The 22,262-nt window shown below is 39.6% G+C and overlaps 3 protein-coding genes across 6 annotated transcripts in view; all 3 read right to left on the reverse strand.

Moving 5' to 3' along the window:
* LOC140928146 (piezo-type mechanosensitive ion channel component 1-like) overlaps positions 1 to 22,262 on the reverse strand; it is a 54,427-nt gene that overhangs the window by 16,191 nt on the left and 15,974 nt on the right. For all 4 annotated transcript variants that reach the window (XM_073377857.1, XM_073377858.1, XM_073377859.1 and 1 more), the window contains 11 exons: positions 11,403 to 11,546; positions 10,498 to 10,699; positions 9,550 to 9,642; positions 7,364 to 7,548; positions 6,427 to 6,648; positions 5,718 to 5,986; positions 4,015 to 4,104; positions 3,186 to 3,262; positions 1,944 to 2,096; positions 1,415 to 1,755; positions 81 to 581 (listed from right to left, as the gene is read on the reverse strand). In XM_073377857.1, the coding sequence (XP_073233958.1) occupies positions 81 to 581; positions 1,415 to 1,755; positions 1,944 to 2,096; positions 3,186 to 3,262; positions 4,015 to 4,104; positions 5,718 to 5,986; positions 6,427 to 6,648; positions 7,364 to 7,548; positions 9,550 to 9,642; positions 10,498 to 10,699; positions 11,403 to 11,546 (2,277 nt within the window). The remainder of the gene's footprint in view (positions 1 to 80; positions 582 to 1,414; positions 1,756 to 1,943; positions 2,097 to 3,185; positions 3,263 to 4,014; positions 4,105 to 5,717; positions 5,987 to 6,426; positions 6,649 to 7,363; positions 7,549 to 9,549; positions 9,643 to 10,497; positions 10,700 to 11,402; positions 11,547 to 22,262) is intronic.
* LOC140927914 (adenosine receptor A2b-like) lies at positions 14,876 to 16,078 on the reverse strand. The gene has a single exon (XM_073377616.1). It carries the CDS (start codon positions 16,076 to 16,078, stop codon positions 14,876 to 14,878), a length of 1,203 nt encoding a protein of 400 aa, XP_073233717.1.
* LOC140927915 (adenosine receptor A2a-like) lies at positions 19,642 to 20,823 on the reverse strand. Its single transcript, XM_073377617.1, has one exon. The coding sequence runs from the start codon at positions 20,821 to 20,823 to the stop codon at positions 19,642 to 19,644; it is 1,182 nt and encodes a 393-aa protein (XP_073233718.1).

The following is a 22,262-nucleotide window of genomic DNA, read 5'->3' on the forward strand; positions in this document are numbered from 1 at the left end:
CTCTACACTCAAGTAATCTCCCGACTGAGCTAATCCCGCCGCGGGTGAAAAAAATAATGCATCCGCAAAAAAAACCTTACCTTCAAGGAATATCTGTGAAAAAACAGGACCAAAAGAAGTAGGAGATCGTAGGCAGAGGTATGTCCATCACGCTCAATTCCAATCAACCTGGGAGGACACAGCGGACTATTCTTATCCAGACCTTCGGCGCGATTACAATCATTGATATCTATGAACTGAAACTTGAACAAGTACTTCACCACAATCACAACCTGGGTGTAGGTCATTACAGTGATCCAGAAGATCTTGGTCGGCCTGGGGATCGACAACATACCCCACAGGAACACCAAGAAAGGCAGCGGCATGGACAAGACACTGGCGTATACCATGTGATTGAGAATCATTAACATGTAGCACAGAATGTCGGTGTTCGCCAGTAGTGCGTAAACAAACGCTATTGTGAGGCGTGATATACGCATGTTTGACTTCCGCCAACTCGCACTTCCGTCAGCTTCGTCAAGATCTATATTGGACGCGGACCACGCGTCATCGTCTTCCATTGTGATTCGTGAAGTCATACTCTAATATTAGCAGGAAAACAAAAACAGTAAAAGTGTTAATGGCCGAGAATAATCCCTGCTGAAGAATAATGACCAGTTAGTTATTTACATAACTTAGGGGGACTATGGTCGCAAATATGGTCATAGTCATTAGTGAAGGAAACTGGTTATCTACGCCGAAAAAAATCAACGGTGATAACAATTGACCCTTCTACTCACTCCCGTCCACTGTTTTTTTTTTTTTTTTTCACTTTTAATAAGAGCAGGAAGCGAATATCCATCAAACCCGCTGGGCAGAGGGCCTTAAAATAAGGTAACTAATACCAAGTGTAAAGGTGATACGTGCAAATAGAGCAAGATATTGTTCCACAAAGTTGCGAAATTTTACAGACGTTTGTACTGGGGGGCAAGTTCCATACAAACGTCTATAAAATTCCGCGGTCTTGCGGAGCTATATCATCAATAGTTTTCAATAAATCACTTTCAAACTTGGCAACCTTTACTGTTAAGGCGTTCTTTCCAGCCGTGTTGACATATTTTGGCTAACTGGTCCCGGTCAAAAGTTGAAAAGACCGTGGAAGGGTCTATGGTGGTGCAGTGTAAGTTGGGAGTCCCCTGAGCGTGCGCAATCCTTTATTCACACCGAAATTATAACTGATAATGAATAAATTGATGCTATATTTCTATTGCTAGGTTTATAGGTCACAATGATAGGAATGCTAATGAAAGTTGTTGCGCACGGTCACGTCCAAAAAAGGCTAACAAATACATAAAACGAAGACGTCTGACAGACTTTATAACCATTGCACTTTATTAACTATGATATGGTATTGCAAAATTATAGTAACACAAACCTTCGCATCTGCATCAGGGTCCGAGACATCCTCGAGCCGAAGCCGAGCACTCGTATAACCGAACTTAGCACGACGAAGCTTCTCGATTCGTTTCTCTTTGCGTTCTTTCTTGAGCTGGTCAGCTATCTCCCGGTAGTCTTTAGAAATATCATTTAACAAGTTTATAACTTTGTCCACTGCAATAGCGATGTAATAATAAAGCCAGCTACACCACTTCTTGATCTTGTTCACAAATCCGTCATTTTGTTCTTCGTCGTCGGGCAATTCCGGAGCAATGACATTCAGAAAGTCATCTTCGTCCTCTGATGAAGCTGCCGCACCTGTGGCTTCGGCTGGTTTTCCTGTAAACACAACAGCTGCGAGGTTGATACTAACATTTATGCTTGGCTCTAAGGCTTGAGAATAAAAAAAGAAATGCAATATTCATACATTCACCCCCAAAACCTCTCGCTGACTTCAATTGTTTTATTTCCCAAGCCTACGAGACAAAGTATCAATTTAATAAATTCAAATTGGTCTGTTAATCTACCTTTGTCGCCAGTCTCCTCGATCCCAGCTGGTTCTCCTGTTGGCGCAGAGGGGGTGGGACTTCTGCCGCGGCTTGGTGACCCTGTGGGAGAGTCACTCTCTACCTCTTCCTCGGATTCCGACTCGAACCACTTGTAATCACCTGAGTATATGGCTGTAAGAATACAAATACACATCATAGTACTATCTTGCCGTTTGATAAAAGACTGGAGTATTGGCGGAATATCTTAGTTTTTAAGGCACTCAACAATTTCGCATCATATTACATAAGAGCTATGTTAACAATGTCTAATGACATTCATAATATGCGCACGAGAGACGCAAAGTATAATTGGATACTCCCAAAAGTTAGGACCAGTATGGCCAAAAATGCTTTCAAGTTTTTCGCAGCTAGGAGCTGGAACGAACTCCCAAAAGACATCAAAGAGGCCCAGTCGATCAGAACATCTTCGCCAAAACTTAAAACGTACCTTCCATGACCATAATCTTTGTAAGAATTGTTTGTAAGCAGGACTTTCTAGAATAATGTATGTTTAATTTTCATTTTATTTACGTTTTTTATTTTTTTATCTTTTATTTATTGTCGAGGGCCACGCCTATATTATCTCTGGATATCAAGTGAAACTCTCAATTAGCCAATCCTATATTATCTGTGGATGGAGTCAAATGAAACCCTCATTACAAAAGTATCTATCCATTTATGTTCGACTTAGGGCCTGTTCACATGGAGGAAGGGGACCCCAGGTAGGTGAAGTAACCTGCTTAGGTGGAGTAACCCGCTTGGCCACATAATCACCTATTTTAATTTAATCAGGTTTACATGATAGGTGGGGTGACCATATGGGAGGTTATATGGACAGACGGGTTACCCCACCTACCCGGGTTCCCTCACCTACCTGACCTACTTGCCCCCCCCCCAACGTCCATGTAACCAGATAACCAAGGAACGTGCAATTAGCAGAAAGAAACTCGATTCGGAGACGGACAGGAGCGAAAGGTACCGGATACGGAAATACGTCACAGACCTTGGACGGACAGCGAGTGAGGTGAATGAGCACTTTTCTTCTCAAGCTACAAGAACTGAGCGAGGATGAACATTTAATCTTGTTAAAACTTTAAAAAGGTTGGTTTACAGCTTTTTTTTCTCAGCTTAATTTTTATTAAACGAAAGCGATATCCTCTACACAAGAAATGTAAGTGATGAACTCCTTTGTTACTTTAAAACAAATGAGGTAAAACGTACCTTCATAGTGGGATTGAGGCTCGTACTGTTCCCCTTCTGGGTGCAGCTTAGCAAGTTTCTTCTTTAATTTGTAAAGCCTTTTGGAAGGAAACACGAGCAATGGAGAGATTAAGCATCGCGTTTACGGCAAACATGAATTTGTACCACGTGACCAAGTTTCCTCTTCGCTTGCCGTTTACTGTTCATCATAACCACTACACGAAAATCGGTAGATTCACGCCAATTTTATCCATAAGAATTATTTTAAGCTGTTTTTACCTGCTCATCTCTCATTTTGAAAATTTCGCAACTTGAATCTCACGTTTGCCGTTTACCGTAAACGCGATGCTTAATCTCTCTAATATAATACTCACAAACAGCAACTACTTTTCAAACAGGGATATATAACAGAAGTGTGAGGCCCCGTCCACATTATTGCATACATTTCCATGCGTTTAGGCCTTCCGACCACACTAACACACTGAGCATTTTCATCAAAAACGCACCGATTTGAAAACGCTCTTGAAAGTGGATCAAAACGAAAACGCATACATATCGTATCAGTGCGGACGGTCGAAAACCGGCGAAAACTCATCAAAATGAAAACGATGACCGCAAATATTGTAAGCGCGTGTGTTTGTAGCATGCGCATAGAGTTCAACTTACGTCACAACCTGCAACTCTATCGTTTTCCAACGTTTTAGTGTGGACAGTCGAAAAGTCATCAAAACGGTAGTATGGACGCGAATCGGTCGATGCGTTTTCGATGATAACGAAAACGCATTAGTGTGGACAGGGCCAAAGTGTACGAAAAATTGACTGGTACAGATGCAGTTATACATGTACTTACGACTTTTTTATTCGATCCATTTTTCCTTTGTCCTCTCGCCTCACGGCTTCCAACTGAGCGCGCACATGCTCATCAACTAACTCAGCTCCCCTAAGGGAAAAGACGTGCCGCGTTAAAAAAGTATATATATTGTAATCATTCCATTTAAATGCATATCAGCCAATGCATCTCTAGCCAAAAAAGGAAGAATAGCGACGACCGGAAACACATCATGTGTTCGCAGGTTAATGCTTAACTGATTGTGCCACAATATAGGTAATTGGAAAACAACATATAAATCATTTTCGCTGGAGACCTGCGGGTGCTACCTAGATTTATTAGACAAACAAGCAGTGCACTGGATATATTTTAAGGGAATATCTTCCTGTTTGACCAACTAAAATCAGAGGTTACTCAGAGGTTACGGTGAGGTAAACAGCTCTTGGTCAGATCTTTTACGTACTATATCAAACACCAGAAGCAGTGTTTTATAGGTTATCCAACACTTCCTAACGACGTCGACGGAAGTGGAAACAGATGAAACCCAATTATTTTGAAAGTTTCTGATTCACCTTTTCTGATCAGTCTTAAGGAAATTCAAAGAAAAGGTTCTAGGATTTCCGTGTATTTACAATCAAATTTCCATAACTTGTGTTATGTTCATGAATCAGCAGGAGTTTAAAAACATACTGATAAAACTTTAAGGGCTATCATGCATGTCCCGCTATTTGCTATCGTTTTAAAAAAGCAAAAACGTTTTTCGCATCAATTGAATTACAAAAGTAATGGTCCACTTTCGGTCTTGAAGACTATATCTAAGGCTTTGAAACTATTTCTAGTAGTCAGTTGCAAAAGATGGTAAAGATGGACATGGATTGAAACTCAAAAAAAATTGGGCCAACGTTTTCAAGTTTTAAATACTATGCGTGCAAAAAGATCATTATACGTTTCTGGGAAACTGCCCACCTACCCTCCCCTAAGCCAACATTAACACTTACTTCTCACTTGGGGCAAAATGTTGGCTTAGGGGAGGGGTAGGCGGGCAGTTTCGCAGAAACGTTTATTGATCTGAAAACTCTTATGGTTAGTGCTCCGTGGTGAGATTATTTGATATTTTTTCTACAACTCTGCAGGAACTTTCTGTGTATGGTAACCGTGAGGTCGCCCGAAGTTATATCGACCGAAACCAGAGTCATGTTGCCCGAAATTTTAACAAAGAGTTTATGTTATATATCTCGTTCTTTAAGCGATAATAAGACAAAACAAGCTAGATAATTGTGTAATTAAGTCTCGTTCCTTAAGCAATGATGCTATGGTGAGACGAAAACAAGCGGGATGAATGTATATCATAACCCGTTCTTTATGCGATGAAGAGAAGAAACAAGCGAGATGAATGTGTAACATATTTCGTTCTGTTTGCTTTGATGAAACAAACACGTCAAATGAGTGATACTGACGAAACGAAACAAGCGCGATTAAGATGTTAGGATGTTACTGAGCATGAACAATTTTGGGGCGACTTGACTAAAAATTTCGGATGACATCATTAACTCTGGTTTTGGGCGACATAACTTCGGGCGAAATGACTTTCGAGAAACTTAACCGTAAATCCTGTGTATCCTAAGTAATGACCTCAGTACAGAATTGATCTAAAATAGCAATATTATCGTAACACTGCCCCTTAAAGTCGACCATCGCATGTTAATAGTCTTAAAAAGGCTCACCTGCTGGCCATGTCTGACTGTTCTCTGTGGTCGCGCACCACGTGTTTAAAATAGTCTGATGTGAACACACGGTACTGTATGACGAGAAAAGTAAAGCATGCGCAGTCCATAGCAAGTCCCGTGTCTGATGGCGCCACGCAGCCGTCGTTAACCATCCCCGCCGCGATCTTGTTATAGCCACGCTGCCGCAGGCAGAACAAACTTAACAACTGTAAAGCCCAGCATCCAGTATGCCTCTTGACATACTCCACGTATACACACGACACGAGCTGCGTAAAGACAGAAGAAAGACTTAAATTAAGGTCAAGGCGAAGAAAGGGCCTTTTATTGAGCGATTTGCTGCACGACAGGAGCAGTGAATTGATTGCAACACTAGACTAGCTTACAAGTATAAACAAACTGTGAGGCGGTTACATGACTTGGCTTACGACCTCATTTTATTTGTACTCACGAAACCCCAATAACAGCTCATAAAAAAGACGATCATAGGTGATTATCCAATCCAGTCAGAATCCACTCTGTTGCGAACTTTGAGTTATTCCCATGAAGCCTGGGAATAACCCCCATTCTCTCGATTTTCGGTGAGCTAAATTCCAGTGGCTTCAAATATAATTGGCACAGCTCTGATATGCTACGCCCTGATACGCTCACAAAAGTGACTTTTGGCCCTATCGAACGGCCTGCGTGCTCTACATCCGTCTAACCCTACCTGAAGACAAACTTTAGCCAAAAGTGTGAAATAGTTGTATCCTATGAAGATTTTCCACAGTTTAAACAGTCTTGTTCTTGGCTGGAGATAGAGGGCTTGCCCGTGCCATAAAAAGAAGAAGCACCAAAGAATGAAGCCAAAGTTGAAGATGCTGATGGTGCTCTGGACTGTGATGTAAACTACAGCTAAGGTCACCCAGTACATGTGTTGAAACACGAACACCTGCAGAGAGAAAACAATGAGCCACTTTGAGGCAACGTCTGAGACTGGTTCGGTGTTGAACCGAATGGCATTATGGGTCTGTTTGAGGACGAAGTTTCATCCAGTGTCCCGCCAAAACTTTCAAAAGGCCTATAGAAAAAGCGAGAACGTCCCCCAAAAGAGTCCCATAATGTAACTTGACAAAACACCGAACTTTACATGGACCGATAGCCATCCCTCCTTGCTCCTTGTCCCTAGGGATTTTTTGCGGGAGAAACGTTTGCGCCTCAACGACAGAAATTCCATTCCGATGACGTAATTCAAATTCAAACTCACAGTGAAAGGTTAAACAACCAATCCTATGAATGGAAGTGAGGCTGGTGGTGACTTTGTTTCGATAGAAACCTCGGTGTCCTTCATATGCCTAAAAGTATGTCTTGCATTTGAAAAGAAGTGATGTTTCTGTCAAAACAAGATCAGCCTCTGCCCTCTATTCCACAAACTGTAAATGATCTACACAAACACACAAGCCGTTGGTTAATATTAATTTCAATCTTTTGACGAAAAATTGAAATGGTGATACGAGAGAAAACAAAGAGGCCAACTTTAGATCGGCTGAAAATCTTTAGGACCCTGTCCAGTGAATTAAATTCGAGGTAATGAAAAAGCCTTTTCTGCGATAACTAGGGAATAAGGAGAATAACTTAAATTCATCGAACAATAAGATGGTATATACCTTAAAGAAATCTAACCAAGTTATGTTCCACATAAAGTCTGGAGTAGTTGTTGTTTTTCCTCGGCTGCCGCGTCTGGTGGAGTTGATAGATACCCTTCCTGTTCCTTGCTCGGCGGAACGCTGAAAACGTTCAATAGAAAAAACGTTTTCTTGACAGCAGGCGAACAGCAGCTGGAAGAAGTCACCTAGAAACAGATATAAATAATGTTGTAATGAAAGTCTGAACAGACACCATGCTTTATTTGAAATGGTATTTTCCTTAACTCTTGTGCAAAATTTCAAACCAAACTAACTTTAATGGCGAATCATATGGAGAGTTTTGGCTTGAGTGCCGAGCGGCCATCTTGGTCCAGTGATTATGTTACAAATAGTTATGGTGAGTCCTGGGCCGGGTTGTTCGAAGCTGCGTTAAGGTAACCCAGGGTTAGTGTTGAATTTAGATATGAGAGCTTAAAAAGTAAATTCAGTTTAATTCTCTTTGCCTACAATCTGATGACTGGATACTCTAAACAGAATAGAGAAAATTATCCAAGAGTGTTTTTGATAAAAAGAAAACGAAACCCGGGTTAAAATTTAACCCCGGATTAGCGCTAGCCGGCGTTAGAGCAACTGGGCCATGGGACTCATCTTGTGAAAAATCATGAGTCCCAGTCCAGAACCATTGAGTCCCAGGTCAAGGAACAACGAGGCCCTAGGTCTTTATGTAACCACAAAGTTAATCTGAAGACAGACTCGAAAACTCTATATTACAGTTTACTGAAATTATTTCTATGGTCTAGGACAACAAAGACTAAAAGAAATATGGGTCGTTAAACAACAGCCACAAGAACAGCCACAGAAATCCACAAACAGGATATTCTACAAAAACATCTTCAGATCGATCATCCAACGGGGCACATACCACAAATTATTTTGCGTTTTTGGAATTTTCGTGCGTCCGGGCCGCAGGACGCAGAGGTAACAAAATCACTGTTGGTCATAATATAAGGCTATGTCCACACGAATCCGGTTATTTTTTAAACCACATATATTTTACCCTGATTCGTGTGAACGGGGCCGGAACGGAATGGTGTCGGTGAGCAGATTCACTGGTTTCGTGCGGATAAAAAGCGAGTGACAAAACAAACTTGCATACTGCCGAAAATGGAAGCCCGACGCACACACAGACAAAGATGCCGCTATTTAGCGAAGCTATTTTAAAATTACGTTCTAACGCTTAGAAGTTAGAACTGGGTCGACTGTCGTCGGTTTGCTAAAGCAACTCGACAAATGAAATCAGCCTTTCCCGCATTCCTCGCCAGTGACCACACACAATAAAACAAGGTCGAGTCAAGGGTGGACAGTTTCTTTAAAGTCAAGGTATTTCGTCACCCCAAGGCTCGATTTGAGCCTTTGCACACAAGACTGCGAGAATGGGGGTGGGGTGTGTTACCTCAAGGCGAATTCTTTAAAAGCAAGCTTATAAAAGCACTGTTTTCTTTACTTTAAAGGCCCCGTTGGAGAAAAGTTGTCCCGGAAAAGAGGGTCACCCTTCCAGCCGATTCAACTTTAGCAAGCTTTTATATGAGAAAAAGTTGACCCCTTCGTCCTAGCCAACAGGAATCATGCATGCTCTGATTGTCTTGCCTTGGCTGGGCGAGCCAAAGTGTTTGTATGGAGAAAAGTTGGCCCCTACTGTCGGTTAAGGGTGATCCGGCTAGGCGGGTCACCCCTTCTAGCCGAGCCAACTTTTTGTTTCTGATGTAAATGGTTTAAAATGCTTACTAAGGAAATGTAGGAAGAGTTGGCTCGCCCACGGTAGCTTTGCCTGCGTAGAAGGCGCTACGAACTAACAGGCACAAGAAAGAACGGGCTCGCGCGAGGGAAACACGCGAAGGGAGAGGGAGCGCCTGCCGGAGAGGCCCACGAAAATCTTTTTTTCCGCCCCCTATCCAATTACTTGGCAGCGCTGCGTGATCTGAAACGTGCTCCCTCCCCCCTCGCGTGTCTCCCACACGCCCGCCAATTAATTCATAGCGCCTGCTATGCAGGATAAGGGTAGCTGGAGTAGACGAGTGAGCCTTCTGCCCAGGACAAGTTTTCTTAACAAAAACGGGGGGCCAAATTATACTACGCAAAACGAATGGGTCGGGTAGCTGTAAATAAAAAACGAAGAAAGGAGAGATTGCTGTTTCGTATAGACTTACTGAAAAGCATCTTAGGGTCAGGTGGTAGCTTTACATCCGTCAGGTAAAGCCAGTGTACAAGATTGCTGTTTAAAGCGCTAGTCCAAGGATATGCTGCAATTGGATAAATAAATGAATAACTATTGAACAAATATGAACAACAACATGATATAAAGTGGCCACAGTAGTGACAACATAGCCTAACCACACCATATGCACTTGGCTTACAGCCTTTGGATTCATACCTCATGCATACCGTCAATGACCTAATAAACGCCCGGGGCGTCTACAGAACCTGCTACAACGGTCACCCTTGGGAAATGGCAAAGTTATCGTTATATACAGCTAGGGTAACCGCTATATACAGGTCAAAAAACTAGATTACTGCATAGTTAATGTGCATATAAGTGATGTATTTAAGAAGATCAATAAGCGCTATCCCTACTTTGAACTTGAAATTGAACAAACATAATACATAAACCGTTGTTAATCAAACAATGAAATGAATAAATTGACTGATTTGGAGCAATATTCATGGAGGGCGTTTATTAGACAGGGGGGTTTATTAGATAGGGGCGTCTAATACAATTTGAACAGCATAGAGGGGGCTTTTATTAGATGAGAAGTGTTTATTTGGTCATTTACGGTACACTACTTATACATCTTCTACCCACATCAAGAGTAAGTTGTTTGCAGGAAGGGTACAGTCGGGTAGACGACAATGATGATGATGGTGAAGATTGTGGCGATGATGATGATGATGATGATGACGACGATGATGATGAAGATGGAGATGATGATGATGAATATTATTATGGCCAAAATCGGACTGAATTTGCGATAAAGGTTGTTTATTTAAACTGTGCACACCAAACCTGTTTTATAATACAGTAACTCTTGACTTCAAAGAAGTAACAAAGAGGCACTCTCAATACATCAGTTTAAAGTCAAATCCAAACGAGCTCTTACCCAAACACAGGGCAGGAGGCCATCCAAGTACAAGAAGATACTGTAGTGGTAAGAGCACTGCCAGGAAGCCCACGTACACCGGCCACACAATAGACGAGTTCTGACGGCCCAGTACTAAAAACACCCCGAGCCATATTGCGTACACTACGGAAGAGATATCACAACGGACAGCCATGTTTATGACGATCATGACTAGACAAACCTGAAAAGAAGAAAAATCAACAGCTGAGCCAAAGAGTGATGTAAATACAGTTTCCTCTCAAAGAGACGATTTGCCCGGTCAAAATCACGAGATTGCAAAAAATCTACGTCCGGTTGACGTGCGTCGCTCAAAAAAGTCGTTGCTTAAACTCCCTAAATTATTCCAAGAGAATGCGTTGGATACTAGAAAGTATTAGAGAGCTTTAGATTCCGAGACGAGGAAGACTACGAGTACGAGACTTTCTCAATATTGAGTATTGCTCACGAGTGAATCAGCGTCATTTTGGCGGGAAAACGTGATAGCCGCTGTCAATCTGCTACGAGTTTTAGCGAGAATGTCGTAGTGGCGGGAACAAGTTATCAAATATAAGAAGTTTTATCATTTTGCCATCGAGAGAGGGCTTAACCTCCTTCAGTACAAATAACCGTACTAAGTTTTTTGGTGAAAAAAAGTAAAATGAAGTTTTCCTGGGAGTCTTTGTTTTAGTAAAAGCACAAAAACTTTAAGTTTAATCTCGTACTCGTACTGGTTTTCGTTCTCAAATCTAAAGCTCTCTATAAGTTCGCAGGGGACACCTAAATTTATGCTAATTACCGTTCATGTAAGAACCTGTTTAGGATAACTTGGGAAAATGGAAGTTCTTACTCGTGGGTTTTTATTGTACATTAAAGGGGCCGCCATTATGAAAGATGTCTATTCTTACCTCCCAACCAAAGTGAAAGAAGAATTTGTTAAACAAATATTTGATGCAGCTCACACATCCCTCGTCTGCATCAGGTCGTGTGATTCCAGGGAACAGAATTCCTGGTTCAGGCTCCTTCAAGTTTCTTCTCCAACGGTAAAGTTTCTGAAAACAAGCGTAAAGAAGAACATCCATAATGATCCAAAACTTGTTTGGGGGCCTAAAAATAGCCCATTTTACAGTTACAGGTGAAAACGAGACCAGAGTTGACCTTGTTTTGATACATCCCTCCTCGCTTTATTATGTAAATCATGTTGTTCTTATGCTAACTTGTATTTTTCAAGTATAACTTCCACTACAAGAGGGAGGAGGTTTGTATCAAAACAAGGTCAACCTCAGCCTCACGTTCACTCAAAGGCTAGGTCACTAAGTCCGCAACTGTAAAATGGTCTATTGTATATTTTGTAGCCCAACATTGTTGCTTGCACTGTTTATCACTTTATTCCTTAAAGTCTGTACTTGAAAATAGCTTTGCTGTACTTGAAAATAGTTTTTAATGGAAAGGAACTACAAACAGGTTTTAGCATTTAGTTTTGTAGTCAATAAAAAGTTATTTCTTCATTATCATTATTATCATCATCATTATCATCAAGATCATCATCCTTATCATTAACCCTCTTCCAACCAAGTGGGGTCCAATGAGACCCCAACTGATAATCAACATTTATCACAGTTCACATGGTCGGACAATGTGTTCGAGATTTAGGGAATGTGTCCATATGTATAAACCACTTTGAATGCAATTATTACTTTTATACTAGAAATACGTGTATCGCAGAAACTCGTGAAGCTCGGGGGGTGGGGAAGGCCCATAAAACGTCAGGGATGGAAGGAGAATCGGAGTAAATTGTGTAGCTTGGGAGGGCGGGTTTCAATACTGGCCCTAATATTGGAATGTGAGATGTACTTGATCACCTTTTTGTTGGAGTAAATTTGAACCCTGTGCATTGTCGTTAAAAGGGATTTTCTGGGATTTAAACGGGGTTGGTGTTGTTAAGGAAGGGTAGCCAATGTTTCATAGGTCCCGTGTTCACCCCATTTGACCCTCCTACATGTGTAATAAATAGTCAAAAGAAAATGGGTGTGATAGTGAATAACTGCACGAAAGTGAGGTGAATATGCACCTAACCCATGCCATTTTTAACAATAAGTGTAATAATAATTACTTGTGAAGTGTGTCATTAGTAATGCAGTGAAAATAACAAGTAAATGCTGGTAATTGACGAAAAATATTTCTTGTTAAGTGAACTACAGCAATGAGAGTGTTTGCACTATTGTTGTAGTACATAATCAACAGGAGTTTCGGTTGAAAATCGAGGATTTCCAGCCACTTGTTGTGCTTGTTGTTCTGTGTCATCTGATTGGGAGATTGCTCGTGATCCACCGATTGTAAACATTGTTTCATGGATGAATAAACACATGAGCCTTTCATGAATAATACATGAAAATGCGCTGGTCATCAGCGGCAAAATCCATGTTGACTGGAAACGCAAAATCATCACTTCCATGACGTAGCGCTACATGACGTCATTGGCGGACACCAAGCATATATTCATAGAGAGATTTAAGGCGCATCGAATTTTGCATCTGGCTAAGACCACGCGCGGTTCACGTGATGCACGCGACGAGATTATAAACTCGCTTCGCGAGAATTACATGCGGATATAGAAATGTGGGGCTCACTTTTCTGTTGGGGTCCAAATCGACCCCAGCAACCAAAACAATAGCAACGACAGTGACAACAAAAATAAATATAGACAAAGAAAATCCAATTAGCATCAAAACGAATACATTTATGCACCTTATACTACAGCTGATATTTAAAAAGTCCGTAGTGTACTAAGATGTTAAAATCACCTAGAATGTAAGTTTGTTCACTTAAAAATGTTCGTTTAATTGCAAGGATAAAGGTAAATATTTGCATTCACAGTTTATTATTATTATTATTATTATTATTATTATTATTATTATTATTATTATTATTATTATTATTATTATTATTATTATTATTATTGAACATAAATTTTCTAAAGGTTATTAACTATTGTATAGATTGTTAAGCTACTTTTGCTATGGGGTCCATGTCCATGTATAAGAGTAATAATTCAACTAAGTTTCAAGCACAACGGTATGCATAGACCAACAAAAGAAAATTTTCAATCAAAATAAAATACCACTGTTAAGTGAGGAGATTTGCATCGAAATACTTAAAGCTCACTGCAGAGGATTGGGAGAATCTCTAATTCACAGATGAGCGTCCTAAGTATCTGTTTTTCAGTATCCGAATACAAGAAACGACATCGTATGGTGCAATGTCTCCGTGGGATACTAGGTGAAACAAAACCGCGTGGGAAGGTAAGGATACCCAAGGGCGACTGACCGGCAAACTTAGCCGATCTGAACCCTGTAGCAAGAGAACAACTGGGTTACCATTATCAAGACAATTTACAAGGATCCAGCCCCCAAAACACTGGACGAGCTGAGAAGACGACTACGCTTCGCCTGGAAAAATGTGCTCCAGACACGCTTGAGGTGCTCGCGCAATCTAGACCTTAGAAAAATTACAGGAAAAAAAATTAATAAAACAAGTCATTCTGGTTGCTAATGTTTAAATCAATCGATGTAATCAAACTCTATAAGGAACATCATACTAATTTTCGAAATGGTAGTGTAATAATAACTAAAATTTAAGCGAATAAAGAATCGGAACGAACGTTTGAAACAAACTGTAGTCTCGGCAGATGTAAACTAGGCTCGAGCTGTGGGAAGAGAGTAGCTAAAGATATACCTATTCAAGAGATCTGCTTAGGTGTTTGTATTCGTTTCCAAGACTAACTAGTCTCGCGACTGCTAATAATAATTAAACAAAGGTTTTTACTTACGCAACTTTATTTTTGTAAGAGCGTTGTTTTTCGGGCCCGGGTTGAATATTCTTATTTTCTTTGGCCGATTTTAGGCTGAAAGTATTCTTGTATTATTGTTAAATTATTGCTTATGACATTTCTGTTTTAGAATACATTGGGGTATCAATTATCCTTAGTGCAGGTTTTTTCGTTTTGTTGATTAGGGGAGTTCCCGTTTGGGATAAGTTAAGTTAAAAACATTTTGTATTGAGTTTATAGACTTTCAACACACAATATTATGCTCTGTTCAAAATCTCAGCCTGGGATTTTTCTCAAGATGTTCTAAAAATTTCGCAAAGTTCAACCTCGATATTCTTATAAAATGTATTCTTATAAAAAATGAATATGCTGAAATTCTCTCAATCGTCTGTGGAAAATAGTCTGTTCGCTCGACATTTGCCCTCTGCCCATATCTTCCGCTTCCTAAGATGGTCGTCGTTCTTAAGGATCGCTTCTTTGTGGCAGCAGTTCTGAATCATATTCTCGCTGAGAAACTTCAAACGGCGCTCTTGGCGCCATGGAACACGATGGTCAATGCTCTTGCACGCGTCTAGTTAATCTTCGCCCGAAATGCCACCTACATGTAATCGGAGCCGACATACTTCTCTTAGCCAACATTTTATTGCGCTCGATATAAGGTCGATCACAAAGTCGGGTCAAATCACAGGATGCTGATCTCGTCAAACGGATATTTTCATCTACTTCTTGTATGATCTCCACCCTATCTTTCAGATGACCACGTACATCTGTTCGTTCGGTAAATCGCACTATGTCCACTGTATTCTTTGGTTTAGGTTTTTTAACCCTCAATAACTCAAGAACAACTTTCTTAAAACGACAGTCTCTATAACAGTAAATAAGTGGATTAACTAAAGAGTTAAAAAGCACTAGTGTTTCCACTGCGCGCCATGCCGACATTTTACGAAGTACGGGAAAAACTATTCCCAATAAAGGGAGAGAAACAACAGGAACGAAGGAAAGAAACAAGGCTGCCGTAACCAAAGCAGTGGTCTTCGCAACTCTGTATTCTGTTTTCAATAACACTAACACGCTGACCTGAAGAATCTGACTGAATTTTCGCTTGCGAATTTCAAGGTACACCATGACGTAAAAATATACGATGAGTGCCAGGATCAGGCATGTTGAAACAAGAAAAACTACTAACGTAGTCCGTCCACTGACCGCTATGGAAATAAGGAAAGGGATCAAAACGAAAGCTGTTCCTGAAATCCAAGCTATTGCTGCCAGCTTTATTAAGCGGCTTGTAGTCAGTGTATCTCTGTGGTACCTCCACTTTCGAATGGCCACGTATCTCTCCCATGCAATCAGCACCAGATGGAACAGCGAACAAAATGTCAGAGTGAGTGACAACCACACTGTTGCCACGTCGAGCGTGCAAATATTCTGAGCAGCAAGAATTTGATAGGGAAGTAAGAATCCATCTATAGCAGATAATGGTATACATATAGCACCTACAAGAAGGTCCGTAACGGCCAGACTTGACAACAGGATATTGGAAAGTTTCTGTAGTTCTCTCCTTTTCGTAACTGCTATGATAACTAACGCGTTCAAAAGAACTGCAGCGGGTGAGATTATAGATGCAACAGCGGCAAATATCCAAGGAGAAATGGTGTCATGCACATCCCATATTAATTGTGGAATATGTGGGCAATAAAACACCGACTTAATCGTATTCGATGGCATGATGGACGCTTCTGTCTGGTTGTAGTCCATGATGAAGACTTCCTAAAACTGACTGACAAACAAGCACTTTCAAGCTATGAAGTACGCACATCTTGGTTTCAACGTAACTCTTTACGTTTATTAAAAGATTTAAATCCTTTATATCTCAAACAAAAATGGCAAAAGACAATTACACGGACAGCTCATTATCGATCTTAACTTAATTCTAAATTTAACACTCTCATTAGTAAGACCACAGGTACCCAATAGGTGAAGGTACCAGGACTCAGTTGGTTAATCAATGCATTACTCTTGCTTAGTGCTATCACCAGGAAATTAATGATTACAATCTAATTCAGATACTGGAAAAAACAAACAAACAAACAAACACACACACAGTGTACGCCATTGTTACTTAGCAATATGGGTAGAATTATAAAGAAAACAATCCAATCAAACCTGACCAGCTGCGAAGTAACAATAAGTTTAAATTGAATTGCACATCAACTAATCCTCTTTTTTATTTCTCAATGTGGCTAAAATAATCGGCAATAGTTCGTAATGACGTTGCTGATAAGAATGAATGCAAAAACACTAGGACGGACTTAAAACCACTGCATAACGTAAAACAAACTAAGCCACAGGAAAGCAGAGCACGGAAGATTGAAAATGGAATCGCACTTAAGATGGCCAGGATTGCTTTCAAGTTCAAAACTAGGACCGTCGATTACAACACTTTACAGGAGAGTGTTGCTAAAATAGGACACAGCAACCATATATATAAATACGTACCGCGCTTTCATAGGCGCCAAGATAAAAAAAAATTCAGTTTAAGAGAGAGCGTTTCATTCCAGCTTTCTTGACAATGGAAAAGTACATTTGCAAAACAAAACTTCACTTTAACACTTTGGCCAGAGCAAAAAAACCGCCTTTTAATCAAATCTTTTTTTTGGACCTGTTTCCCGCCAATTAAAATTGATAAAAATGGCCAAAAGGGCATTTCCAACATGAAAGGCGTATTGTACTGTCGTTTCAATGCAATGAAGCTTCCTTTTTCATGGCGAATTTAAATCTATTTGATGTTTTCCAAAACCGAACCTATACTTATAAAATATATATCGTACGAAATTTAATAAAGTTACTTTATTATATAGATACTGATGAAATATCAGGATTTTTCCTTTTACTAAGAAATCATATCTTCATCGCGCGCAGTGAACATACTATTTTTATCTTTCACGTGTGAGGATATTGGTGTCGCCATGGTTACTAACATGATTATTTTAAGATACGGTTTTGCTGATATAGAATTTTTCTCTTCTACATTAGAATTTTGACTTTTTGGAACAGAAAATATAAGTACTATTGTCTTTATTTCTCCTTTATAACTTTATATCCGAGTTTCATAACATTTTTGTGACAGGCATTTTCCGATAGGTGACCACTTTAATTGCACTATTTTGCTGTTTCGAAAATGAATTTTAAAAAAGTTGTGTTTTATGTAGGAATTTCATCAGTATCTATAAAATAAACAGAATATTACATGGCCGCTTGGGGATACGAATTTTATCTTCTCGTGCTAAAAGTATCGCTCACTCGTGAGAGATTCTTTCAGCACTCGAAGATAACATTCGTATCTCCGCGCGGCCATGTAATATCATCTATTTCCCACAGAAAAAAATAATACAAATGTTTGCAATTGTCTCTGTCCTTTATGGTACCCGCCGAATTTACAAAAAGAAAAGAAAAAAAAAAGATAAGGAACTTCTGCTTGCAAAACGCTGTTTAGTACACCCACTTGATTAAAATATCCTGTCGATTCTCTGGGCCCAAAAAAGTAAAAGTATTTCTTCACAACGTCAGTCCATATCTAATAGTTATATATTATCAATCATTTAGAACTGTCTTATTCAAGAGGAGGTTTCCTTAAATAATACCGTGAACTTCTTTATATGCCCTGGGCTAATACAACTTCGTACGGGGTTAAACGAGGGGAGTGGGGGGGGGGGGGCTTATATCCAAGGGGACGTATAACCGGACTAAACAAGCAACATCACAGTATTGATTAAAACACTTTTCGAATTTCCTAGTCTTTTGAAGCTTCAAAGCATCATGGAAATGGGATTCATTTCAATACAAGCTAAGGGCGGGGAGAGGGAGGGGGCTTATGTCCGGGGTAAATGGGTTAATAAGTGTAGGTCTTTTGCATAAGCTGATCACGTGATCAACTTTCTGTAAACACGAAAACAGTTCGCTTTTGAAGATTTGGTTGCACAAGCTGCAAGAGCATATTAAAATTAGGCAACCTGTAAAATTTTTAGCCGAATATCTCAAAGGTAGCGATTGCAACGGCCGCCGAAAATTGGAAGGATTTGTATAAGAAAAACAACTTTTGCCACCCAGTCACGCTTGAAGGTTTTCCATACAAATCCAAAAATCCGAAACACGCTAAAGGAGCTCGCGCAATCTCTGCCCCGGCGCTTAGAAAATCTCAGGTAAAAATAATTTAAAAAAGTCATTCTGGTTGCTAATGTTCAATTCATTAAATATAATCAAAATCTATGAGGAATATCACACTAGTTTTCGAAATGGAAGTCAAATAACAATGACAAAAAGGTACGAACCTTTGAAACAATTTGTCGTCTAGGCAGATATAAACTAAGCTCGAGTTGTGGGAAGAGTGTAGCTAAAGATATAACTATTCCAAAGATTTTCTAAGACCCGGTGTTTCCACGTGTTTCCAAGACTAACTAGTCTCGCGCCTGCTAATAACAATTATACAAAGGTTTTTACTTACACGCTCTTTTATATATATATATAAGAATGTTGTTTTCCGGCTTAGGCTGAATATTCTTTTTTTTTTCTTTTTTGGCCGATTTTAGGCTGATTGTATTTTAGTATAATTCTTAAATTACAGCTTATGGCATTTCCTTTTTGGAATATATTGGGGTATTAATTAGAGTTATTGCCAGGTTTACTCGTTTCGTTGGTTAGAAGGAGTTACCGTTTAGAGAAGGAGTAAGTTAACAACATTGTATTGTGTTTATAGATTTTCAGCACATAAAATTATATCCTGTTTAAACTCTTAGCCCGGAAGATATTCTTAAAATTTGGCAAATTTTAGTCTCGATATTCTTATAAAATAAATTCTTATAAAAAAACAAAATGAATGTACTGAATTCTCTCAATCGTCCGTGGAGAATAGTCTGTTCGTTCGATATTTGCTCTTATCTTCCGTTTCCTAAGATGGTCATCGTTCTTAAGAAGCGGTTCTTTGTGGCAGCAGTTCTGAATCATACGAGAGATTAAGATTCACGTTTACTGCAAACGGCAAACGTCAGACTCAAGTTGAGAATTTCTCAGAATAGAAAATAAGCAGATAACAACAGTCCCGAACGATTCCTATGGTTAAAACTGGCATAAACTCCTTTTTTGTGTAGAAGCAATAAAGAGTAAACGGAAAATAAGGGGAAAAATTGTTCACGGGGTACAAATTCACGTATGCCGTTTGGCGTAAACGTGAATCTTAATCTCTCTATATTCTAGCTGAGGACCTTCAAACGGCGCTCATGACTCCAAGGACCACGATGGCCGATGGTCTTACAGGCGTCTAGTTAGTCTTCGCCCGAAATGCCACCTACATGTATATACGGAGCCGACATACTTCTCTTAGCCAACATTATATTGGGCTTGATATCAGGTCGATCACAAAGTCGGGTCAAATCATAGGATGCTGATCTCGTCAAACGGATATTCTTATCTCCTTTTTGTATGATCTCCACCCTATCTTTCAGTGGACCACGTACATCTGTTCGTTCAATGAATCGCACTATGTCCACTGCATTCCTTGGTTTAGGTTTTTTAATCCTCAATAGCTCGAGAACAAGTTTCTTTAAACGACAGTCTCTGTAACAGTAAATAAGTGGATTAACTAAAGAGTTAGAAAGCACTAGTGTTTCAACTACGCGCCATGACGACATTTTACGAAGTACGGGAAAAATTCTTCCCAATAAGGGGAGAAAAAGAACGGGAACGAAGGAAAGAAACAAGGCTGCCGTAACCAAAGCAGTGGTCTTCGCAACTCTGTATTCTGTTTTCAATAACGCTAACACGCTGACCTGAAGAATCTGATTGAATTTTCGCTTGCGAATTTCAAGGTACACCATGACGTAAAAATATAAGATGAGTGCCACGATAAAACAAATTGAAGCAAGAAAAACTACAAACGAAGTCCGTCCACTGGCCGCTACGGAAATAAGGAATGGGCACAAAATGAATACTGGTCCTGAAATCCAAGCTATCATTGCCAGCTTTTTCAAGCGGCTTTTAGTCAGTATATCTTTGTAGTCCCTCCACTTTCGAATGGCCACGTACCTCTCCCATGCAATCAGCACCAGATGGAACAGCGAACAAAATGTCAGAGTGAGTGAGAAACAGGCTGTTGCCACGTCGAGCGTGCAAATATCCTGAGCAGCAAGAATTTGATAGGGAAGTAAGAATCCATCTATAGCAGATAATGGTATACATATAGCACCTACAAGAAGGTCCGTCACGGCCAGACTTGACAACAGGATATTGGAAAGTTTCTGAAGTTCTCTCCTTTTCATAACTACTATGATAACTAACGCGTTCAAAAGAACTGTAGCAGGTGAGATTAAAGATGCAACAACGGCAAATATCCAAGGAGAAATGGTGTCATGCACATCCCATATTAATTGTGGAATATGTGGGCAATAAAACACTGACTTGGTCGTATTCGTTGACATGATGGACGTTTCTGTCTGGTTGTGGTCCATGATGAAGCCTTGCTAAAACTGACTGACAAACAAGCACTTTCAAGCTATGAAGTACGCACACCTTGACTTTAACGGATTTTGAAAGGTTTCAAAATTAATTCCATTATCAATCTTTAGGAATATTTAAGGCTTTAAATCTTTTAAGACAATTACACGGATAGCTCATTATCGATCTTCACTTAATTCCAAATTTAACACACTCATTAGTAAAATTACAATCAAATTCAGATAGTGGAAAAGAAAAAACAAACAAACAGTGTACGCCATTGTTACTCAGCGGTACGGGTGGAAAATTAAAGAAAACAATCCAATCAAACATGACCAGCTGCTAACTGGTAATGGGTTTCAATTAAATTACACATCAATTAATCCTCTTTTATATTTCTTAATGTGCCCAAAAAAATTGGCAATAGTTCCGCGGTAATGACGTCGCTGATAAGAATGCATACAATAAAACTACGACAGACTCTAATCGGACTTCATTAAAGGTAAAACCACTTGATAAGATACAACAAACTAAGCCACAGGAAAGCAGAGCACGGAAGCTTGAAAATGGAATCGCACTAAAGATGGCCAGGATTGTTTCCAAGTTCAAAACTACAACCATCGTTTACAGCATTTTACAAAAAAGTGCTGCTAAAATAGGATACAGCACCCACATATATGAGCACATATCGCGTATCACGTATCGTATCATAAGCGCTACGATAAAAAAAAAATTCCGTTCAAGAGAGAGCGTTTCATTCCAGCTTTCTTGACAACAAAAAATATATATTTGCAAAACAAAACTTCAATTCAACACTTTGGCAAGGGTAAAAAAACCGCCTTTTAATTAACTCCTCTTTTTTGAACCTGTTTTCCGCCAATTAGAATTGATAAAAATGGCCAAAAGTACATTTTCAACATTAAAGCCGTATTGTACCGCTTTTTCAATGCCATGAAGCTTCCTTTTTCATGGCGAATTGAAATCTATTTCATGTTTTCCAAAAACCTATACTTATAAAATATATGTCGTACGAAACTAAAGTTACTTTTCCACAGACAAAAAAATTAATACAAACGTTTGAATTCTGTTCAAATTGTGTCTCTATCCTTTACGGTAACTGCCGAATTTACAAAAACGAAAGAAAAGAAGAAAAGGCAAGAAAGTTCTGCTTGCAAAAAGCTGTTTTACCACGTCTAAGTTATTAAAGAAATTTAAAGAATTTTTAATAATCTAAGGAGTACGGTAGTAATTCAACGACATTCAAGAAATTTTGGATTTTTAACGAGACCTGATAGTTTTTGCGAAGACTTTTCAAGGGCAGCTGTCCGGTAATAGTAAGATTTCTAAATTTGCATTTCACTATTGAAGTGGAAAAATATAATGCATCCACTTGATTAAAATATCCTGTCAATTCGCAAGGCCCAAAAAAGTAAAAGTATTTCTTTATAACGTC

This window comes from Porites lutea, chromosome 2 (genome assembly GCF_958299795.1).
Source record: "Porites lutea chromosome 2, jaPorLute2.1, whole genome shotgun sequence".
NCBI lineage: Eukaryota > Metazoa > Cnidaria > Anthozoa > Scleractinia > Poritidae > Porites > Porites lutea.